Source organism: Drosophila obscura, unplaced genomic scaffold, assembly GCF_018151105.1.
Source record: "Drosophila obscura isolate BZ-5 IFL unplaced genomic scaffold, ASM1815110v1 contig_109, whole genome shotgun sequence".
In the NCBI taxonomy this organism is placed as follows: Eukaryota; Metazoa; Arthropoda; class Insecta; order Diptera; family Drosophilidae; genus Drosophila; species Drosophila obscura.
The window spans coordinates 877358-894979 of record NW_024542690.1 but is presented as its reverse complement, the minus strand read 5'-3'; the positions used below and the strand labels follow the sequence as shown (position 1 = coordinate 894979).

Here is a 17622-nt window from a genome sequence, read left to right as displayed (position 1 = left end):
TCTTCGTTTGCAGCGAAGCAAAGATACGAAGACGTATAAATGAAGTCTTCTTCTTATCCGACAACATTGTATACTTAATACCAGTTGGATACAGGTACCAAAATCGACTTAATTTAAGCGGACACTTTCAACGAAACGGGTAAAATCTTAACAATAAAATAATGTAGAGTAATAGATTTGTATAGATAGATATAGATTTGTAGATATTGTATACTATGTAATAATAATAATATCGGATCTTGACTACCAATATTGGTAAAACTGAGTCTTTGCTTTTCAGAAATTACCATTACATTCGACCTCTCCGCAAACTTGTTATCATTAAAAAAAAAACTGGTTTGGAGAAATTGTGCACGCAACTGATGAGCAGTGTGCGGAGTGTGGCTTTGTCGTTGGCCTGAACTTCGTAGGAGTTTCAAGACGAATTGTGCCTGACACATTGGGACTGGTCATGGTTGGGAACGCAAGTGATGATATAAACCAATATGCAGCCATGGGGAGGGCTTTTATTTTTGTTACATATGTAGGTAAGGTACAGACTAGAGATGTGCGCGGGCAGGGCACTGAGCAACATGGCACGAAACGACAATTTTCCAACATGCCCCAAATCGACCAGCGCACAGGCCAGAACGGCTTATCATGATTTTTCATTAAAAATACACCACTACAGAGAAGGCAGCATTTTTGCATTTTAAAAATCGTCTGAAAGGCTAGCAACGGAAATAAATTTTAGTTCAAATACTGCAATACTGTTTTCCCCTGTTGGACACTCTTTTTGTGTTTTCTTTATTTGAACAGGAGCTGGTGTTACTACGTCCAGTCTAGTCAGTGTATCTGTTTATATTTTCCTCTTTCTTATAATACTTTTTATGAGGGTATTAACATAAACATTACCGTCTAGTCATTTGCTTTAATCAGATGCTAAAAATAATTTATAGACAGGTAAATGTTCTTTCTTGAGTTCTAATTTCATATTATGTTACTCCCTAAAGTTTTCTACAGTTAGGGTAGTAAATAGCATATAAGGAATCTATGGTATAGTATACTCGTAGTAGTAGTATAAAATGTGTATAAACTATTTCCAATTGGATATGCCACTAACTTTCTCAGCTCTCTTTCCCAGTGATCCGCATTCACATATGTGCCATAATGTAGGATTCTACAGTAATGCGAATCTGTTTGCTCTCAATCGACACAAGAGCCTTGCCTTCAGTGGTGTAATAAGACATTAGATAAGCATTGAGTACGCTAGGTCTGGTTATGGTCTTGCTAACCAATAGAAAATGTTTAAGCTACAATATCTACTGACGCAACCGATGGTTATGTAACCGTCCTCCCGTTTCCCAGTCGCCGAATCTGAGATTTTAAAATATTGCTCTGGTTTATGGTCCCTCAGTAGGCCATAAATTGGATGCAAATGTTTGGTGTAATTTTTACGTATGACTTGATAAGGGAAGATGTAGCTGTCGCTATTAGCTCGACTTGAAACTTTACAGGATGGTTCCTCCCGGATGAACTATTCCTTGGATAAACTGCTTAGGGTTCAGTCCAAACAATTTCAGATCAGCCGTTTATCTATAGATTTTTTTGAGCGATACACAAAATACTGCTGCTTCCTGTGCCTATGGGATAGTAGACCTAAAAGTGAGCATTACTCAAGAAAACTCTGGCCAAAACGGGGGGAAAATACAGTGGAAAATTACAACATCCAAAATGCAGCTCTCGTGAATTTGGAAGACGTTATTTTACCACCATTACACATTAAAGCATAGTATCCAGCGACGCGGAATCGAAAAATTCCTGTCAAACTCCATATAAAAAAAACTGTGACAGGAATGTTTCTTTTACGTATTCCTGGAGTGTGTATCCAGCAACACGAGCGGAATCCACAGATTTATATCGATAGTTGCCTATCGGGACCGTGTGTGGACTGAGAGAACAGCTGATACCCAGCTCAAGAATATATACATAACAATTCTTCCTGAAGTGAATGGTGCAAGATGTAGGCATAACTGTCTGCAAAACCAAAAAGAGAGATGCAAATTATTCTTTTTTGTTTTGCAACAATATATGCCGCCACCAACACAATCACTTCATCATCAGAGTGCATTTTTTTCCTTTTTTAATTTTAGCAGAATTTTACAGTTGCCTCTGTTTACAAAATACAGCTGATTCATCAACCCTGTTTTAGCTATGTTCCACACCCTCACGGAATAACTAGCAAATTCCTTGCCGCAATTTTCCGCGGTGCTGGAGACAGGCCTTAAGCTGGGACTAATGAAACATTTTGTTAAAGCACTGGATAAGAAAGGTGAATCGATGAGTTACCTAAAAACTGTATTTCCATGTCTGTTGCTGGCAAAAGTTAAAGAAGGCGTAGTTGATGGCCCCCAAATTCGAAAACTACTAAAATATGATCGATTTGAAAATATTTTATCTACGAATGAAAAAACAGCCTGGAACTCATTCCGACTGGTTATAAAATTTCTTGGTAACAGCAGGAGTGATGATTACGTTAATATTGTTCAAGACCTAATTGAGAATTACGAAAAAATTGGAGCCAACATGGCACTAAAAATCCATTTCCTGCACTCCCACTTAGACTTTTTTCCGACAAAACCTAGGGGACGCTAGTGATGAACACGGGGAGAGATTTCACCAACAATTAAAAGCTATGGAACGACGGTATCAAGGTGTTTGGAATGAGAATATGTTGGGCGACTATGTGTGGACTCTGATAAGGGAATCTGATTCGAAAGACAAAGGAAGACAGCCAGAAAACTTGAATTATTTTAAGAACAGTAACAAGCAGTAGAAAACCAAATTTATTACGTATGTGATACGTTTAAAAACTTGTAGCAACATAACACCAAATAAAAAATGAAAAGACTAAAAAATTACTGATTGTTGTATTGGTTACGGAATTACATTCTATATCTTAGGTATTTCTACTATGGTTTCATTGAAATCCCCTTTTCTTTTGCTTTTTTCCCAATTGGCAGTTCGGCCCGCAACCTTCCATTTGTCTGTTTTTTCATGTTTTGGGTTTGGTTAACGAATTTAGCTCTACTGCCTCTGCATAGGTTTTAATGAACAGCACCTTGAACGACGACTAATTAATGCGTCTGTCTTAAACTAAAAATACATGCCAATCATTTTTTTCTTTCGACTTTTCCTGAGTTTTTAAAGTCAAAATTTCGGGCGAAAAAACCGCAAAAAAATTATGAAATTAGAATTTGAAAGCTTAATATTTTCGTTTCAAATGAAGTATATTTTATGAAGATATCTTGATTGGTTCAGAAGTTTTTACTCTAGCAAGCTGAAATATTCGAAGGCCCACTTTGCGACACCTAGCTAATACACCAACACATACAACAACACTACAACAAAAACAAATTTTTTTTACTCCAAATTTTAAAAATCAAAATTTTGAAGAAGAAATACCGCAAAAAAAAAAAGATCAACTATGAATTTGAAAGTTTCATATTTACCAGACGGTAAAATGTAGCTATAAAGTGTTTGGGTTTAATTAATATCTGCATTTATCAGCAACCACATGATACTCAAGATACTACATTTATGTGAAAAAAATAGCTTAAATGAAAAAAAGAAATTATTTCCATAGAAAAAAAAACATTATTCACTAAAAGCTTGTAAAGGCCCAAATCTATCAGACAAAGTCGGTTTGGTTCAAAGCTTATTCCTACTTGGAAAAATATTCCACTCCCCAAAAAGCCAAAATATCTTGGATTAGCATGCATATTTCATACAGATACATAGATAAGGCCTGTCTCCAGCACCGCGGAAAATTCCTGCCAGGAATTTGCTAGTTATTCCGTGAGGGTGTGTAACATAGCTAAAACAGGGTTGATGAATAAGCTGTGTTTTGTAAACACTTTGATGATGAAGTGATTGTGTTGGAGGCGGCTTATATTTTTGCAAAACAAAAAAGAATAATTTGCATCTCTCTTTTTGGTTTTGCGCACAGTTTTTGCCTACATCTTGCACCATTCACTCCAGGACAAATTGTAAAGTATATATTCCTGAGCTGTGCAACAGCTGTTCTTGCAGTAGAGGTGGAGAAACATTGATGTTCGTGGACATCGATTTTTTTCGATGTTTTCAAAATAAACATCGATGAAATAGGATAATAGGCCGTTTACACTGGGGCTGCGTCATGCTTCTTTGCGTCTTGGCGAAGACGCAGTTTTTTTTACATAGGTTAAGCATAGGGCCCTAGTGGTGGCAAAAAGTCAGTGTCTGATTCATGTGCGTCTATTCGGTATATTCGATTGATTTTGCTCATTTTTGGTATTTTCTGCCTATCAGCGCAACTATCACCACTAATAACAACAAAAAATTGTAGATCAAAAATCAAATTTTGGCGCTAAAAATGTATGATTGTGCAAAAAGGTGAAAATATACATAAAGTCATTAAATAAAATACTTGAAACTGATTGTATTATTATCATATGAAATTTTTCTGACCCCCTGATGCCATTAAGACACTTCTGGAGACGAACTTCGGTGGTTTTCATAATTTGAAGAAGAACTCCCACAAACTCTACAATGAAATGTCTGAAAATAATATTTAAATATGAGAATCAATTCTTTTTCGTCCATTTTCCTGACGTCTTGCTTAATTCTGTTGATTTTCAAAAATTTGTGTATCTTTCCTTGTCATCAAACACCCAAATCCAAATTCAAGACGCACGTCTTCCAAAGTAAACGCCTTTTCTGCTTCATTGCGTCTATGCCGATATCGATAGCAGACGCGCCCAGTGTAAAAAGGCTATAACAAAAAATGGTTTGGTTCTTGTCGCGGAACGGATTAGCTCTAACGATCGATAGTATTCGCATCTAGTATTTTTGAAGAGATTAGGTATTTGGGTGACCTGCGGTCACATTAAAGTTAAGAAGTCAAGCCATGTTTCCCGCTTCGGTTTATTCCGATTGACGAGACCAAGAGAGTAGGAGGAAAGACTGCGGTATGTAATAACTAAATAGTTGAGATTAGACGTAAGCCAATGTATTTCACCCCTACAGAATAAAACACGCACACGCACATATCATTTACGCTACGAGATCTGGTATTCTTGTTTCGGTGTCGATATACTGAAGTGTTGAAGAAAAGCATTTTCTTGGGGGCCCTAAGGTGTGTCTGAACGGGGTGGGGCGGCGGAAAATTTGTTTTGTTTGAGGGGGAGCGCGCACAAGGACAATTGAGTACGGGGCCATTTTGTTAACGCGGTTGAAGGCAAATCCTACGCGGTCATCGTCGGTCGGCGTCATTTCTTTTATTCGCACTTCCATCGCACTCCTTTATTTGCGTGCTTCTTGGGATCGCACATTAGCATGTCGACCACACACTCGCCCCGGCGGAGCCCTCGAATTGGAAAGAGCGGGGCTACCGCAGCTACGACGACCACAGCCGCATCAACTGACAGCCCGATCGCCATCGTGAGTACGGCTGGTGGATCGAAGCAGCGGCCACAGACTCCTAAGGAGAGTGGGACACAAGGAAGGAATCCGAGTGGTGCTGTACAGCCTGACGGATCAGGCCAGAGCACAAATCCCACCAACGTCCAAGTTGCTGCACTGACGCAGAGGATCGCCATCTTGGAGAAGGAGCTGGAAAAGGCAAGGGCAAGTAAAGGGCAAGAGGCAGCCGCAAGGAAACCCGTTGGAAACGGAGTTAGCGGTTCTGGAGTGAGCGGTGCGGCGAATACACCGCCATGTTTGAGTGAAGAGCGGCAGATACTGAGTGCAAATCTACCGCAATGTTCGAGTGAGAATCTGATGCCAGATTTATCCGAAAGAGTGACGCCATCTTTAGATGCACAGTTGCCGTTCCAATTGAGTGGAAGTTTGCCGCCACAATTGAGTGGAAATTTGGCAATAGGGCGACAAGTCACACCGAGCGCAAACTGTACAACGATGAGCTACTCCACGCCATATTGTGTTACGGCCACGGTGCTGCCAGAACAAAGTTACGTGCAGACACTACGGGAGCCACAGCACAACTTTATGATGCCCACAAATTCGATTGGGTCGTATGGAGCAGCATCGCCTACCTTGTCAAATGGATGGACGCCGCGTCGATTGCCTGATCTTCCTGAGTTTGAAGGTCAGCCAGAGGAATGGCCTATATTCCAATGCGCGTTCATGGAGACAACGGCAGCGTATCACTGTACAGCGCTGGAGAACAACCAAAGGCTAGTGAAGGCTCTGAAGGGTGAAGCGCGAGAGTCAGTTAAATCGCTGCTCATACACCCGAACAACGTTGCAGCTGTGATGGAGCAGCTGAAATTTCGATATGGACGTCCGGAGCAACTGATACGTAGCCAGCTGGAGAGCGTGCGAGATGTACAAGCAATTCAGGAGCACAATCTAAGCAAGCTTGTGCCATTTGCTACACGAGTCAGCAATCTCGCAGCGTTCCTACGGTCAACCACGGACGGAGTCCAGCACTTGAGTAATGCTACCCTGATGGAGGAGTTGATTGCTAAGTTGCCCCTGAGCAAAAGGTTGGACTGGGCTAGGCATGCTGCAGCAATAGGATCGTACCCAACGGTCTTGCACTTGAGCGAGTGGCTGAATGATCTCGCTAAACTGGTGTGAACGATCACGGATGCCGGGAGCAAGGATCCCAAACGGCGGGTACTGCATGCTAGCACAAGTCACATGGATCAGCAACGGCACAGCGACCGCACAAAGGGTTGCCCAATATGTGAAGGGCAGCACACGATCCAAGACTGCAAGGATTTCATCCATGCTTCTCCAACATCCCGAGTTGAGTTGGTGAGGGAGCATCGGGTCTGTTTCTCGTGCCTGGAAAGTGGACATATGGTCAGGTTCTGCAAAAGGGACAAGAAATGCACTGTCTACGGATGCCAGAGAAGGCATCATTACCTACTGCACGACGGATTGGACAATCCCAGACGGCCACTACAGTCATACAGTGGACCACGGAGGGACCAACAAGGTAATCGCAAGCGATCACTGTATAACGGCGGTGATCAACGGAGGGATGACCCACAAACATCGCAGCCATCAGATCCGACCCCGAGGAGGTCCCTAGACGAAAGGCAGGTGCCAAAGGACGTCCCTGAAGTCGCACACCGGAACCTAAGCTGCGTCGATTCGGATGGAGGTCCTCTACTCTTCCGCATCTTGCCCGTGACTCTGTACGGGGAAAACAAGCAAGTGGACACCTACGCCCTGTTCGACGAAGGCTCGTCCGTAACAATGATGGATGACGAGCTCGCGCATAGCCTAGACCTGAAGGGCAAGAGTCGACAGCTGAACATTCAATGGTTTGGCGAGAAGTCCTCGAGCGAGAACGCGAAGATGGTGAGCTTGCAGATTAGCGGAACTGGGAAGCCGAAACGCCATGGGCTAAGGAATGTGTACGCGGTCTCGGATTTGAATCTACCGATGCAAAGCCTGCGTCGAGAAGATGTCAAAACGACGAGGACCAGTGCACGTTTGCCGATCAAGCCTTACTGTAACGCAGTGCCGAAGATCCTGATTGGATTGGATCATGCGCACTTGGGAATACCTATGCAAAGTAGGAGCTATGGAGCAGGAGGACCATATGCAGCTGCCACCAAGCTCGGATGGGTGGTGTTTGGTCCGGTGAAACGTCAAGTTCACCAAACTCGAAATCGTGTCTCATAGCATTCCCACAGGATAGTTTTCTGGAGAAGATGGTCAGCGACTACTTCGAAATAGAGAATTTCGGGGTGAAGCCAGCGCCGCCCGTCGCAGCTAGCGGTGATGCACGGGCTCTGAAGATTCTCCAGGAGACGACCAAACGAACGGGCCAACGATTCCAAACTGGTCTGCTATGGAAGGAGGACGACACGAGTTTGCCAAACAGCTACAACATGGCACTCAAGAGACTGGTCAACATCGAGAGGAAAATGCGGCGTGATGCGAACTTCGCGCAGGCTTACAATGGAATCATGGATGACTGCGTCAAGAAGGGATACGCACGACGGCTAGAGCAGCAGGAAGTCACTTCAGTCAACAGTGACAAGGTCTGGTACCTGCCGCACTTCGGGGTCGAGAACCCAAACAAGCCCGGGAAGATTCGTCTGGTGTTTGATGCGGCCGCCAAGGTTGGTGCAGTGTCCCTGAATTCAGCTCTGCTTAAAGGTCCACAGCAGTACAAATCGCTCCCAGCCGTGCTCTTCCACTTTCGGGAAGGAGCAGTGGGAGTATGCGCAGACATCAAGGAGATGTTTCATCAGGTGTTGATACAGCCACAGGACAGATGTGCCCAGAGATTCCTGTGGAGGAACGGAGACGACCGGCGGGATCCAGACCTGTACGAGATGGAGGTGATGACGTTCGGAGCCGCATGTTCACCGTGCTCAGCGCACTACGTCAAGACCCTAAATGCCTCAGGGTACCTCCACACAGATCCCCGCGCGGTGCTGGCCATCAATGAGTACCACTATGTGGACGACTACGTGGATAGCTTTGCAGACCAGAAAGAAGCTATCGCTGTATCAACACGGGTAAGAGAAATTCATGCTAACGCTGGTTTCGATTTGTGCCGGTCTCTTCCAGTTCGGAAAGTGTGGTCAAGGCTTTGAACCCACAAGGATCCAATATGAATGTCGAATGGACCGAAGCTGAGGAGAAGATACTGGGCATGTTCTGGCAGCCGGCTACAGATGACTTCAAATTCAGCGTCAAGTACCATCGGGTGGCCAGCAGCGTGATGACCGGGGAACGTGTCCCCACCAAAAGGGAGTTCCTAAGCCTCGTCATGTCTACCTTTGACCCGATTGGATTCTTGAGCTGCTACCTGGTGACCGCCAAAGTTCTGATGAGAGAGATTTGGCGGAGAGGAGTGGACTGGGACGAGCCGCTGCCAGCAGAATTGGCCACAGCGTTTGAGAGCTGGCGGCTAGACATGAACTACGTGAGAGGATTCCGATGTCCGCGCCACTACTTTGGCGTCGGATGCGTGCGGGATCTGCAGTTGCACGTCTTCGTGGACTCAAGCCAATCGGCGTTCGCTGCGGTGGCTTACTGGAGAGCCACATATAATGACGGCAATGTGCAGGCACATTTTGTATGTTCCAAAACGAAATGTGCCCCGATGAAGACCATGTCGATACCACGACTGGAACTTCAAGCAGCCGTACTGGGAACGAGACTGATGGACACCGTAAAAAGGGAGCACGGTGTATCGATCAGCAGCTGCGTACTCTGGACCGACTCCAAAACGGTTCTGCACTGGATAAGCAGCACCCACCGGCGCTACAAGCAGTTCGTTGGAAACCGGGTGGCGGAGATCTTGGAGTCCACAGAAGCATCACAATGGAGATGGATACCGTCTGCCGAAAACGTGGCAGACGATGCGACGCGGCCGCAAATCCACGTGGATCTGGATCAAGAATCACGTTGGCTAAGTGGGCCTCCCTTTCTACGGGAACCTGAGGACGAGTGGCCGAAATCTTCTTCGGGTGATGGTGGCTACCCGCGAACCGCGGATGAAGAAGAGATGCCATGTGAGTTTGCGCTGGTTATAGCAAACTCCTTTATATCTTTCCAGAGGTTCTCAAGCTACAACCGATTGGTCAGGGCCACTGCCTGGGTCCTCCGGTTTATCCGACGGTGTCGCGGACACCGTGAGAAGAGCGACGAGTACGGGCTAACTGCGGCTGAGTGCGCCGAGGCAGAGCGCACGCTGATCCGGTTGGCGCAAAGTGAGGCGTTCGCTGAGGAGACGCAACGGAAGACTGTCACAAAGGACAGCCAATTACGAGGGCTGTCGCCATACGTCGACGAAGACGGAGTCATACGTGCGTGTGGAAGGATCGATGCGGCCGCGTGCATGCCATTCAGTGCGCGGCGCCCGATCATACTGTCGCACAAACACGCACTGGCAGAGATGATCGTCGGTCATTACCACGATAAGATGCGGCATCAAAACCTGGATGCGACCATATGCGAGATCCGGAAGAGGTTCTGGATAACCAACTTGCGGACGTTACTACGGAGGGTGGTAACCAATTGCCACATCTGCAAACTGCGAAGAGCACGACCCAGACAGCCAATGATGGGTCCCTTGCCAGAGGACCGGCTCGAGGCCAATGGATGGCCATTTAAGTATACCGGCCTGGACTATTTGGGGCCGCTGATGGTGACGATTGGACGTCGAACGGAGAAGAGGTGGGTCGCACTGTTCACCTGCCTAACTACAAGGGCCATCCACTTGGAAATGGCACATGATTTGTCGACAGATTCGTGCATCATCGCGATGAGGAACTTCATGTGCCGCCGTGGACCTGTGGTCAGGATGAGAAGCGACAACGGAAAGAACTTCGTCGGTGCTGACAGAGAGGCCAGGAAATTCAACGAAGTCTTCGAACCGGAGAAGATCCAGGGCGAACTGTCGTCCAGAGGAGTCGAATGATTCTTCAACTGTCCGGCAAACCCAGCTGAGGGAGGCGTCTGGGAGAGAATGGTCCAGTGTGTCAAGAAGGTGCTGGCGCATACTGTGAAGGAGGTGGCGCCTAAGGAGCATGTGCTGGCAAGCTTCCTGATTGAGGCGGAAAACATCGTCAACTCGCGTCCGCTCACACACTTGCCAGTCACGGTTGATCAGGAAGCCCCATTGACACCGAACGACCTGCTGAAAGGAGCAGCCGGCGTACCGGACCTTCCAGGAGACGATGGTCAGTCGCCTAAGAAGTTCGCCACAAGGAAACAGTGGCGGATTGCCCGGATGATGAGAGATCGGATCTGGAAACGCTGGGTACATTAGTACCTACCAACGCTTGTACGCAGGGAGAAGTGGTGCGAGCACGTCGAGCCAATGCGTCGTGGAGATCTCGTGTACGTATGCGATCCTGCCATACTAAGGAGAGAATGGAGGCGAGGCATCTTTGAGGAGGTGTATGTTGGAGTGGACGGAGTACCACGACGAGCGGCGGTGCGCGTGGCCAGCGACGATCGATCCAAGCTTATGATGCGTCCCGTCTCCAAGTTAGCTGTACTGGATGTGGTGAATGCAGCTGCTTCACGGGGGTCGGGATGTCGCGGAACGGATTAGCTCTAACGATCGATAGTATTCGCATCTAGTATTTTTGAAGAGATTAGGTATTTGGGTGACCTGCGGTCACATTAAAGTTAAGAAGTCAAGCCATGTTTCCCGCTTCGGTTTATTCCGATTGACGAGACCAAGAGAGTAGGAGGAAAGACTGCGGTATGTAATAACTAAATAGTTGAGGTTAGACCTAAGCCAATGTATTTCACCCCTACAGAATAAAACACGCACACGCACATATCATTTACGCTACGAGATCTGGTATTCTTGTTTCGGTGTCGATATACTGAAGTGTTGAAGGCAAATCCTACGCGGTCATCGTCGGTCGGCGTCAGTTCTTATTGATACATGAGTTTAGCTACGACATCAACTTTATGATCTGTCCAGCCTTGTACTTATATACTTATACTACTACTACTATATACTTATGTATACAGAAACTAGCTGTTTTTTCACCGCCCCGCACAGGCCAGGGAGTTGAAGATCTCTCTATTTCCACCAACGAATTACCATCCGGCCGTTATATCTTGCCACATGGCCAAATATGCATTACAAATAAACTAAAAATACATTATCAGAGATGCACCAGAAATCGTGCGCGGAATGGGAATCCGCAGAAAGTAATTCCGCGTAAAAAGATACCTTTCAGTGAAGGATTCTCAGATGCGCATCACAATTAGACGATATACAACGATGTGCAAATTGTGAAAACATTTTTCGTCATTTGTAGTTCTACCAGGTGGCATCGCTTCAAAATGCCAAAACAAAACTAGCAAACCATTTCTACACATTATTGCCATTGCATTTATGTCAAAAACCCCTGTTGGGCTAAGCGCAGACCAATGGCAGCACAAATAGAAGCATAGCGATCATTATACCAAAACTTGATAATTGTAAGGAACTAAATTAGCAGTACTTTGAGAAGACAATTACAAAAACCACATACGTATCGTCTGAACGTGAAAACGAGTCCGATACGCATCTGAGAAGCCTGCGCTGCAAGGTCTGAATTCTAATATGTTGCCTCCGTAGTTCTTTGATGGCCAACAGTCTCGTTAAAGGCATTTTAATTAAGGTTACCGTAAAATTCAGATGTGTGTTTTATTTTTTTTTATCAGATGATTGCTGCCATGCCATGCCAGACAACTGCTAGAGTTGCCGAGTTCATTGTTTTGTTTGACTCGCACGATATGGGATGTTTTTTTTGCTTTGAAATTATAAAAGTACAGCTTAGAAATCAATTATTTTATATCATAAAAGGAAAAAAATTAAAAACCAATTGTTTTGAAATGATAAAATCAATAAAACTGCAAATAAACCCTTTTCGAATTAAATCTTGAAAGGTGTCAACCCCAGCCTTAGTTCGAATTTGGTTTGTGACAATGCTAAGAATAATGAAATCGCTCGGAATTCTGTGGCACGGCGGAAATTTTGAAGCGGAAATCCTCTACGCGGTTTCCCATTTCACTAGTGATTTCTGTGGCACCCCTGATATTCTTCTAGAGGCCAGTGGTGTAACCAGAGGTGTGCACTGCATTCCGTACGGTTACACTGCTCAGACAGCAGCTTGGTTTTGTTTAGAGTTAATAAAATGCACTTCTTCGGCTGGGGTCGCTCTTCCACAGGAATATCCTGGGCTCCCCAATATTTTGGGGACGGAAAATTTAGCGCATCTAAGCACTACGCTTAAAGGCCTGTCTCCAGCACCGCGGAAAATTGTGGCAATGAATTTGCTAGTTACTCCGTGAGGGTGTGGAACATAGCTAAAACAGGGTTGATGAATCAGCTGTGTTTTGTAAACAGAGGCTATTGTAAAATTCTGCTGAAATTAAAAAAGGCTTAAGGAAAAACAGAAGGCTTTCAATAAAATTGATGTTAAAAACCTTCCTCCGAATTCGGCTTCAAAAAGGTGGCACTACTGTCTTAACTTCGAAAATCCAAATCCAACTAGGTGGCATCCTCGGACAAATGAATGAAATAAATGAAAACTCAGGCCGGGGATTGGATATTGATTTACTAAAATGACTTAACATGTATAACGTTAAATTATTTGGATGAGGGTTAATCCCCAATGGAACGACCATTTGGCAGACCAAACTGGTGTTTTTTAAGCTGTATGCTTGTGGTTGCGAATGAGTGGACTGTATTAATCTTTATGTAGTTTTATTTTATTCATATATATTAGTGGTTAAAATGTTATTTGCACAGCGGGTTATATACAAAGCGGGGGCGACAAGAGCGGGGCGGTACTAAATACCCGTGCGGGTATTCGTAAATATAATTTTTTACTGACTCAACTCCACAAATGAATTCGAGCCCATAAGGGAATTAGAAGATCACGCGATGCGACACTCCAATACCAAGACGGTGCACATCGATGACTTTGTGTGCAGCTGCGCGTTTTGGCTATACGTGTGAGAACAGTTACAGAACGTTACAGTTAAGTTTTTGGACATAAGCAATAAGAACAGCGGACAAAACAATAGCGAGCATATGATTAGGGCAACTATTATAGGAATGAATATTGACCTAAAACTAAGCGATTCATTTCTTAACATACCGGCCCCCCTGAACGACTGTTCAGTTAAAGGGAAGCACAGCAATTTTGGTGATAGGTCTCTTGTACACTCCTCGGGCAGTTTTTACGGTGACCACTCGAACTCTCTCGTCTTGACCAGGATGAACTTCGGTGATTCGGCCAAGCAGCCACTTGCTAGGAGGTTGATTCGGCTCCTTCAGAACCACAAGCATATCCACTGCTATGTTGTTGGTCTCCTGCTGCCATTTGGGGCGCGACTGCAAGGAAGAAAGGTATTCAAGATTCCAACGTTTCCAGAACCCTTGAACCTTGGCTTGCAGTTGTCTCCAACGCTGCAGTCTGTTAATCTTCACGTCCAAGAATGACGGCTCTGGCACCGACATATGAGGTTGACCTGTAAGAAAATGAGCGGTGGTAAGGGGATACTAGCTGTGATCGCTGGGAGCGCACAGTGGGCGAGAGTTGAGTAGACCTTCAATCTGGGTTAAAACGGTTGAATATTCTTCGAAAGTTAATGCTCTGCTACCAATTACTCGGCGAAGGTGAAGCTTAATTGATCGTACGCCAGTCTCCCAAATACCTCCAAAATGCGGGGCAGACTGCGGAATGAAGTGCCAGTTGATTTCCTGACTCGTCAGAAAACTTGCAATGTCCTCGTCTTGACTTTGAGATACAGCCATCCGTTGCATTTCCCTTAGTTCCCGTCTGGCTCCGTGGAATGTTGTGCCATTGTCTGAGTATAAATCGGATATAGGGCCACGTCGAGACCAGAATCGTTTGAAGGCTGCGATAAATGCGGGAGTCGTCAAATCACTGACGAGTTCGATATGAATTGCTTTGGTGGACAGACAAACAAAGATAGCTAACCAAGCTTTGCCAAACTTCGGTGTCCGACCTACCGATGTCTTGATAGTAACTGGTCAAGCGTAATCCAATCCAGAATGGAGAAAACAGCGGGTGGGCTGATCCCGAAAAGCGGGAAGATCAGCCATGAGTTGTGTGCTCGTACCTTTGCGCTGGAGGAAACAAATCTTGCAGTCGAATACGATTTTCCGGACTATGTTGCGGGCACCGAGAATCCAATACTTCTGTCTCAACGTGTGGAACATAAATTCAACTCCAGCGTGTAGCGATGTGACGTGCTGGTGTCTCGCTAATAAAACAGCGACTGGTGATTCCTTTGGAAGAAGTATGGGATGTTTTGCATCGTAAGTTGCCATTGAATTGTCAATGCGTCCTCCTACGCGCATTGTTCCTTGGTCGTCAATAAATGGAGTGTAGCGAATAAGTTTGGATTTTTGAGAAAGTGGCCGTCCAGTGCTTAGCTGCTTGTACTCCACTTGGAAGAACTCCATCTGAACGTGTTTGATTATCCCAGAGCGTGCATATTGAAGCTCCCATGATGATAAAAACGATGACAGGCGTTCCTTGCAGCGAAGACGGTGTACAAAGCGAAAGCAGTAGCTTATTGTCCGCAAGAGATGTGACCAGGAGGAAGCCTTGTTAATCATACATTGAAGATCATTTCCTTCTTCGGAAATGTGTAGATTAACTTGAGGCTTGACCTTAACTTCCATGTGCGCAGCCTCCTCAGTCGACAGTGCAAACTTTGCCTTAGCAGGTGGCCAAGTGAGCCGTGATTGTGAAAGCCACGGTGGTCCATTCCACCACAGTTGATGGTCTACAAGATCCCTCGGTAAATGTCCGCGTGATGCACAGTCCGCGGGATTGTCCCCAGTGCGAATGTGTTGCCAGCAACTACGTGGACAAGCATCTAGAATCTCAGCAGTCCGATTGCAAACATAAGTTTTCCAAGTCCGAGGGGGTGATGAGAGCCAATGCAGCACAACGTCTGAGTCAGACCAACATGAGGTACTGGAAATAGGAATAGTTAGTGCTTGCTTAACCAGAGACATCAATTTTGAAAGAAGATGGGCTGCATTCAATTCGAGCCGCGGAATGGCCGCCGTGGCCGCAACACGGGTTTTTGTGGCGATCATTCTGACAGCATAGTCCTTATTGAGTTTCACGCGACTGTAAATAACAGCGGCGCATGCATGAGACGACGCATCGGTAAATCCATGCAACTCCGTTGCTTGAAGTGGTGAGGATATGTAGCGAGATATGCGACACGTTTCCAATAAATTAACTTCTGCTACAAACTGTTGCCAACGTGAGCATAACTGCGGCGGTAGTGGCTCGTTCCATTCGACCGAGCTCAGCCAACTATCTTGAAAGAGAACCTTTAGAAATACAGTGGTGGGGCAAGCAAACCCAGGGGATCGTAGATCTTGGCAAGCTCCGACAGCAAAATCCGTTTTGTCAGAGCAGCTGTGGCGTCGGTAATGGTCAGCTTGAAGGAAAGGTTGTCAGCAGCCGGGTCCCAGCGTATTCCAAGAACTTTCACATATTGAGCTGGGCTCTCTTCTTCTAGAGCTTCAAGGGGATACTCACAAATGTCCTTTGGCAGCGATTGTAGTAGTGGCCAACAGTTTGAACTCCATTTTCGAAGTTTAAATTGAGCTCGGCTCAATAACAAAATCAATTCATCCTTGAGTGCAATGAGTTCGTTGATATTATCGCAGCCTGTAGGAATATCATCCACGTAAGCGTCCCTTACCAGCACCGCAGCAGCATTCGGCTACAACTCGGCATAATCTTGAGCGATTTGCTTGAGAACTCTAACAGCCAAAAACGGTGAAGAAGCTAAACCATAAGTCACGGTCAGTAGTCGGTAATGATCAAGTGTAGCAGTCTCCTCCTTTCGCCAGACGATACGTTGGTACTGCGTGTGTTCTTCTGAAACTAGGATGCCTCTAAACATTTTCTCAATGTCCGTACAGAACACATAACGATGCTGACGGAACCGTAAACAGACTCCAAGTAAATCCCTTTGAATAGGTGGTCCAATGTGTAGCCGTGAATTGAGTGAATGTCCCTTGCAGTCCTCCCCAGAGCCATCGAACACAACTTGGCATCTTGTAGTGGTTTAAATACTTCGTGGTGTGCTAAATAATTGTGACTGGCGAGATCCTCGGCTACGGTAGTAGAAGGAATCAACTCCATGTGTCCTCGTTGTAAGTAATCCTCCATAAAGTCGACATATTGTTGTTTGAGTGCCGAAATTTTCGAAATTTCCGTTCGAGAGAAGAAAAGCGGCGTAAGGCTTGTGGCAATGTGGACCCCATCGACGAAGCGGAATCCTTGAATGGATATTGGACGACGTACACTCCATCGTCTCAGCGGGAATGCGTTTGAACGAAGTGTTGTTCAGCGGGATCAGTAGCGTAAATGGTAGCGCTACTTGGTTGAACTTGGTCCATGTCCATGAACGATCGGACTAAGGTATCCAGATCCTCGTGAGCGTGATGAGCTAGTGCGTGGGTGTGATCATCAATACCGAGATGGGAGCTGCCTGTAATGACCCAACCAAAATTAGTATGAAGTGCAATAGGATATGCGAAAGCAAACTCTTTGCGTTCTCCAGTGTATATGTTCCAAAGTTGATCAGCTCCTAAAATCAGGTCGATTTCGCCTGGTGTCCCAAATGTAGGGTCTGCTAAGGGTAGATCACAAATATTTTCTCACATCGGGGTGTTCGACTCAATCCTCTGTGCTGGAATCGAGGATGTTAAAGAACTCATAATCAGACCTGTTACCACCACTGATGCTGTGCTTGTGCGCGAGAGCAGCGTGAACGTGGCGCGACCTCGAGTAACACCAGCCGGGCTTGCACCTAGACCAACAACTGGTATACGAGCATGCGTGCGCGACAACCCTGTCCGTTGAATAAACGACTCGGAGACCATCGTTATCGTCGAACCAGTATCCATCAATATCCTGCAGGTTGTCTCGTAGCCCCAGGAGTCGACTATAGAGGCTAAAATTGTTGGCAATATAGCTTGACTCGTGGCGAATACTCCTCTCTCCAATGTATGATGGCTGACCACGGCAGGGTCAGCCTCAGCAGCATGCAAGGGCGAGCGCAAGTTTGGGTCAGCAGATGTATTGGCAG

The 17622-nt window shown here is 45.6% G+C and overlaps 1 protein-coding gene across 1 annotated transcript; it reads left to right on the top strand.

Annotated features, from left to right (window-relative positions):
- The first annotated feature begins 6684 nt into the window (after positions 1 to 6684).
- LOC121404840 lies at positions 6685 to 10435 on the top strand. The gene is made up of 3 exons (XM_041595220.1): positions 6685 to 7638; positions 7692 to 8525; positions 8597 to 10435. The coding sequence occupies exons 1-3, from the start codon at positions 6685 to 6687 to the stop codon at positions 10433 to 10435; spliced, it is 3627 nt and encodes a 1208-aa protein (XP_041451154.1).
- Positions 10436 to 17622: the final 7187 nt, after the last annotated feature.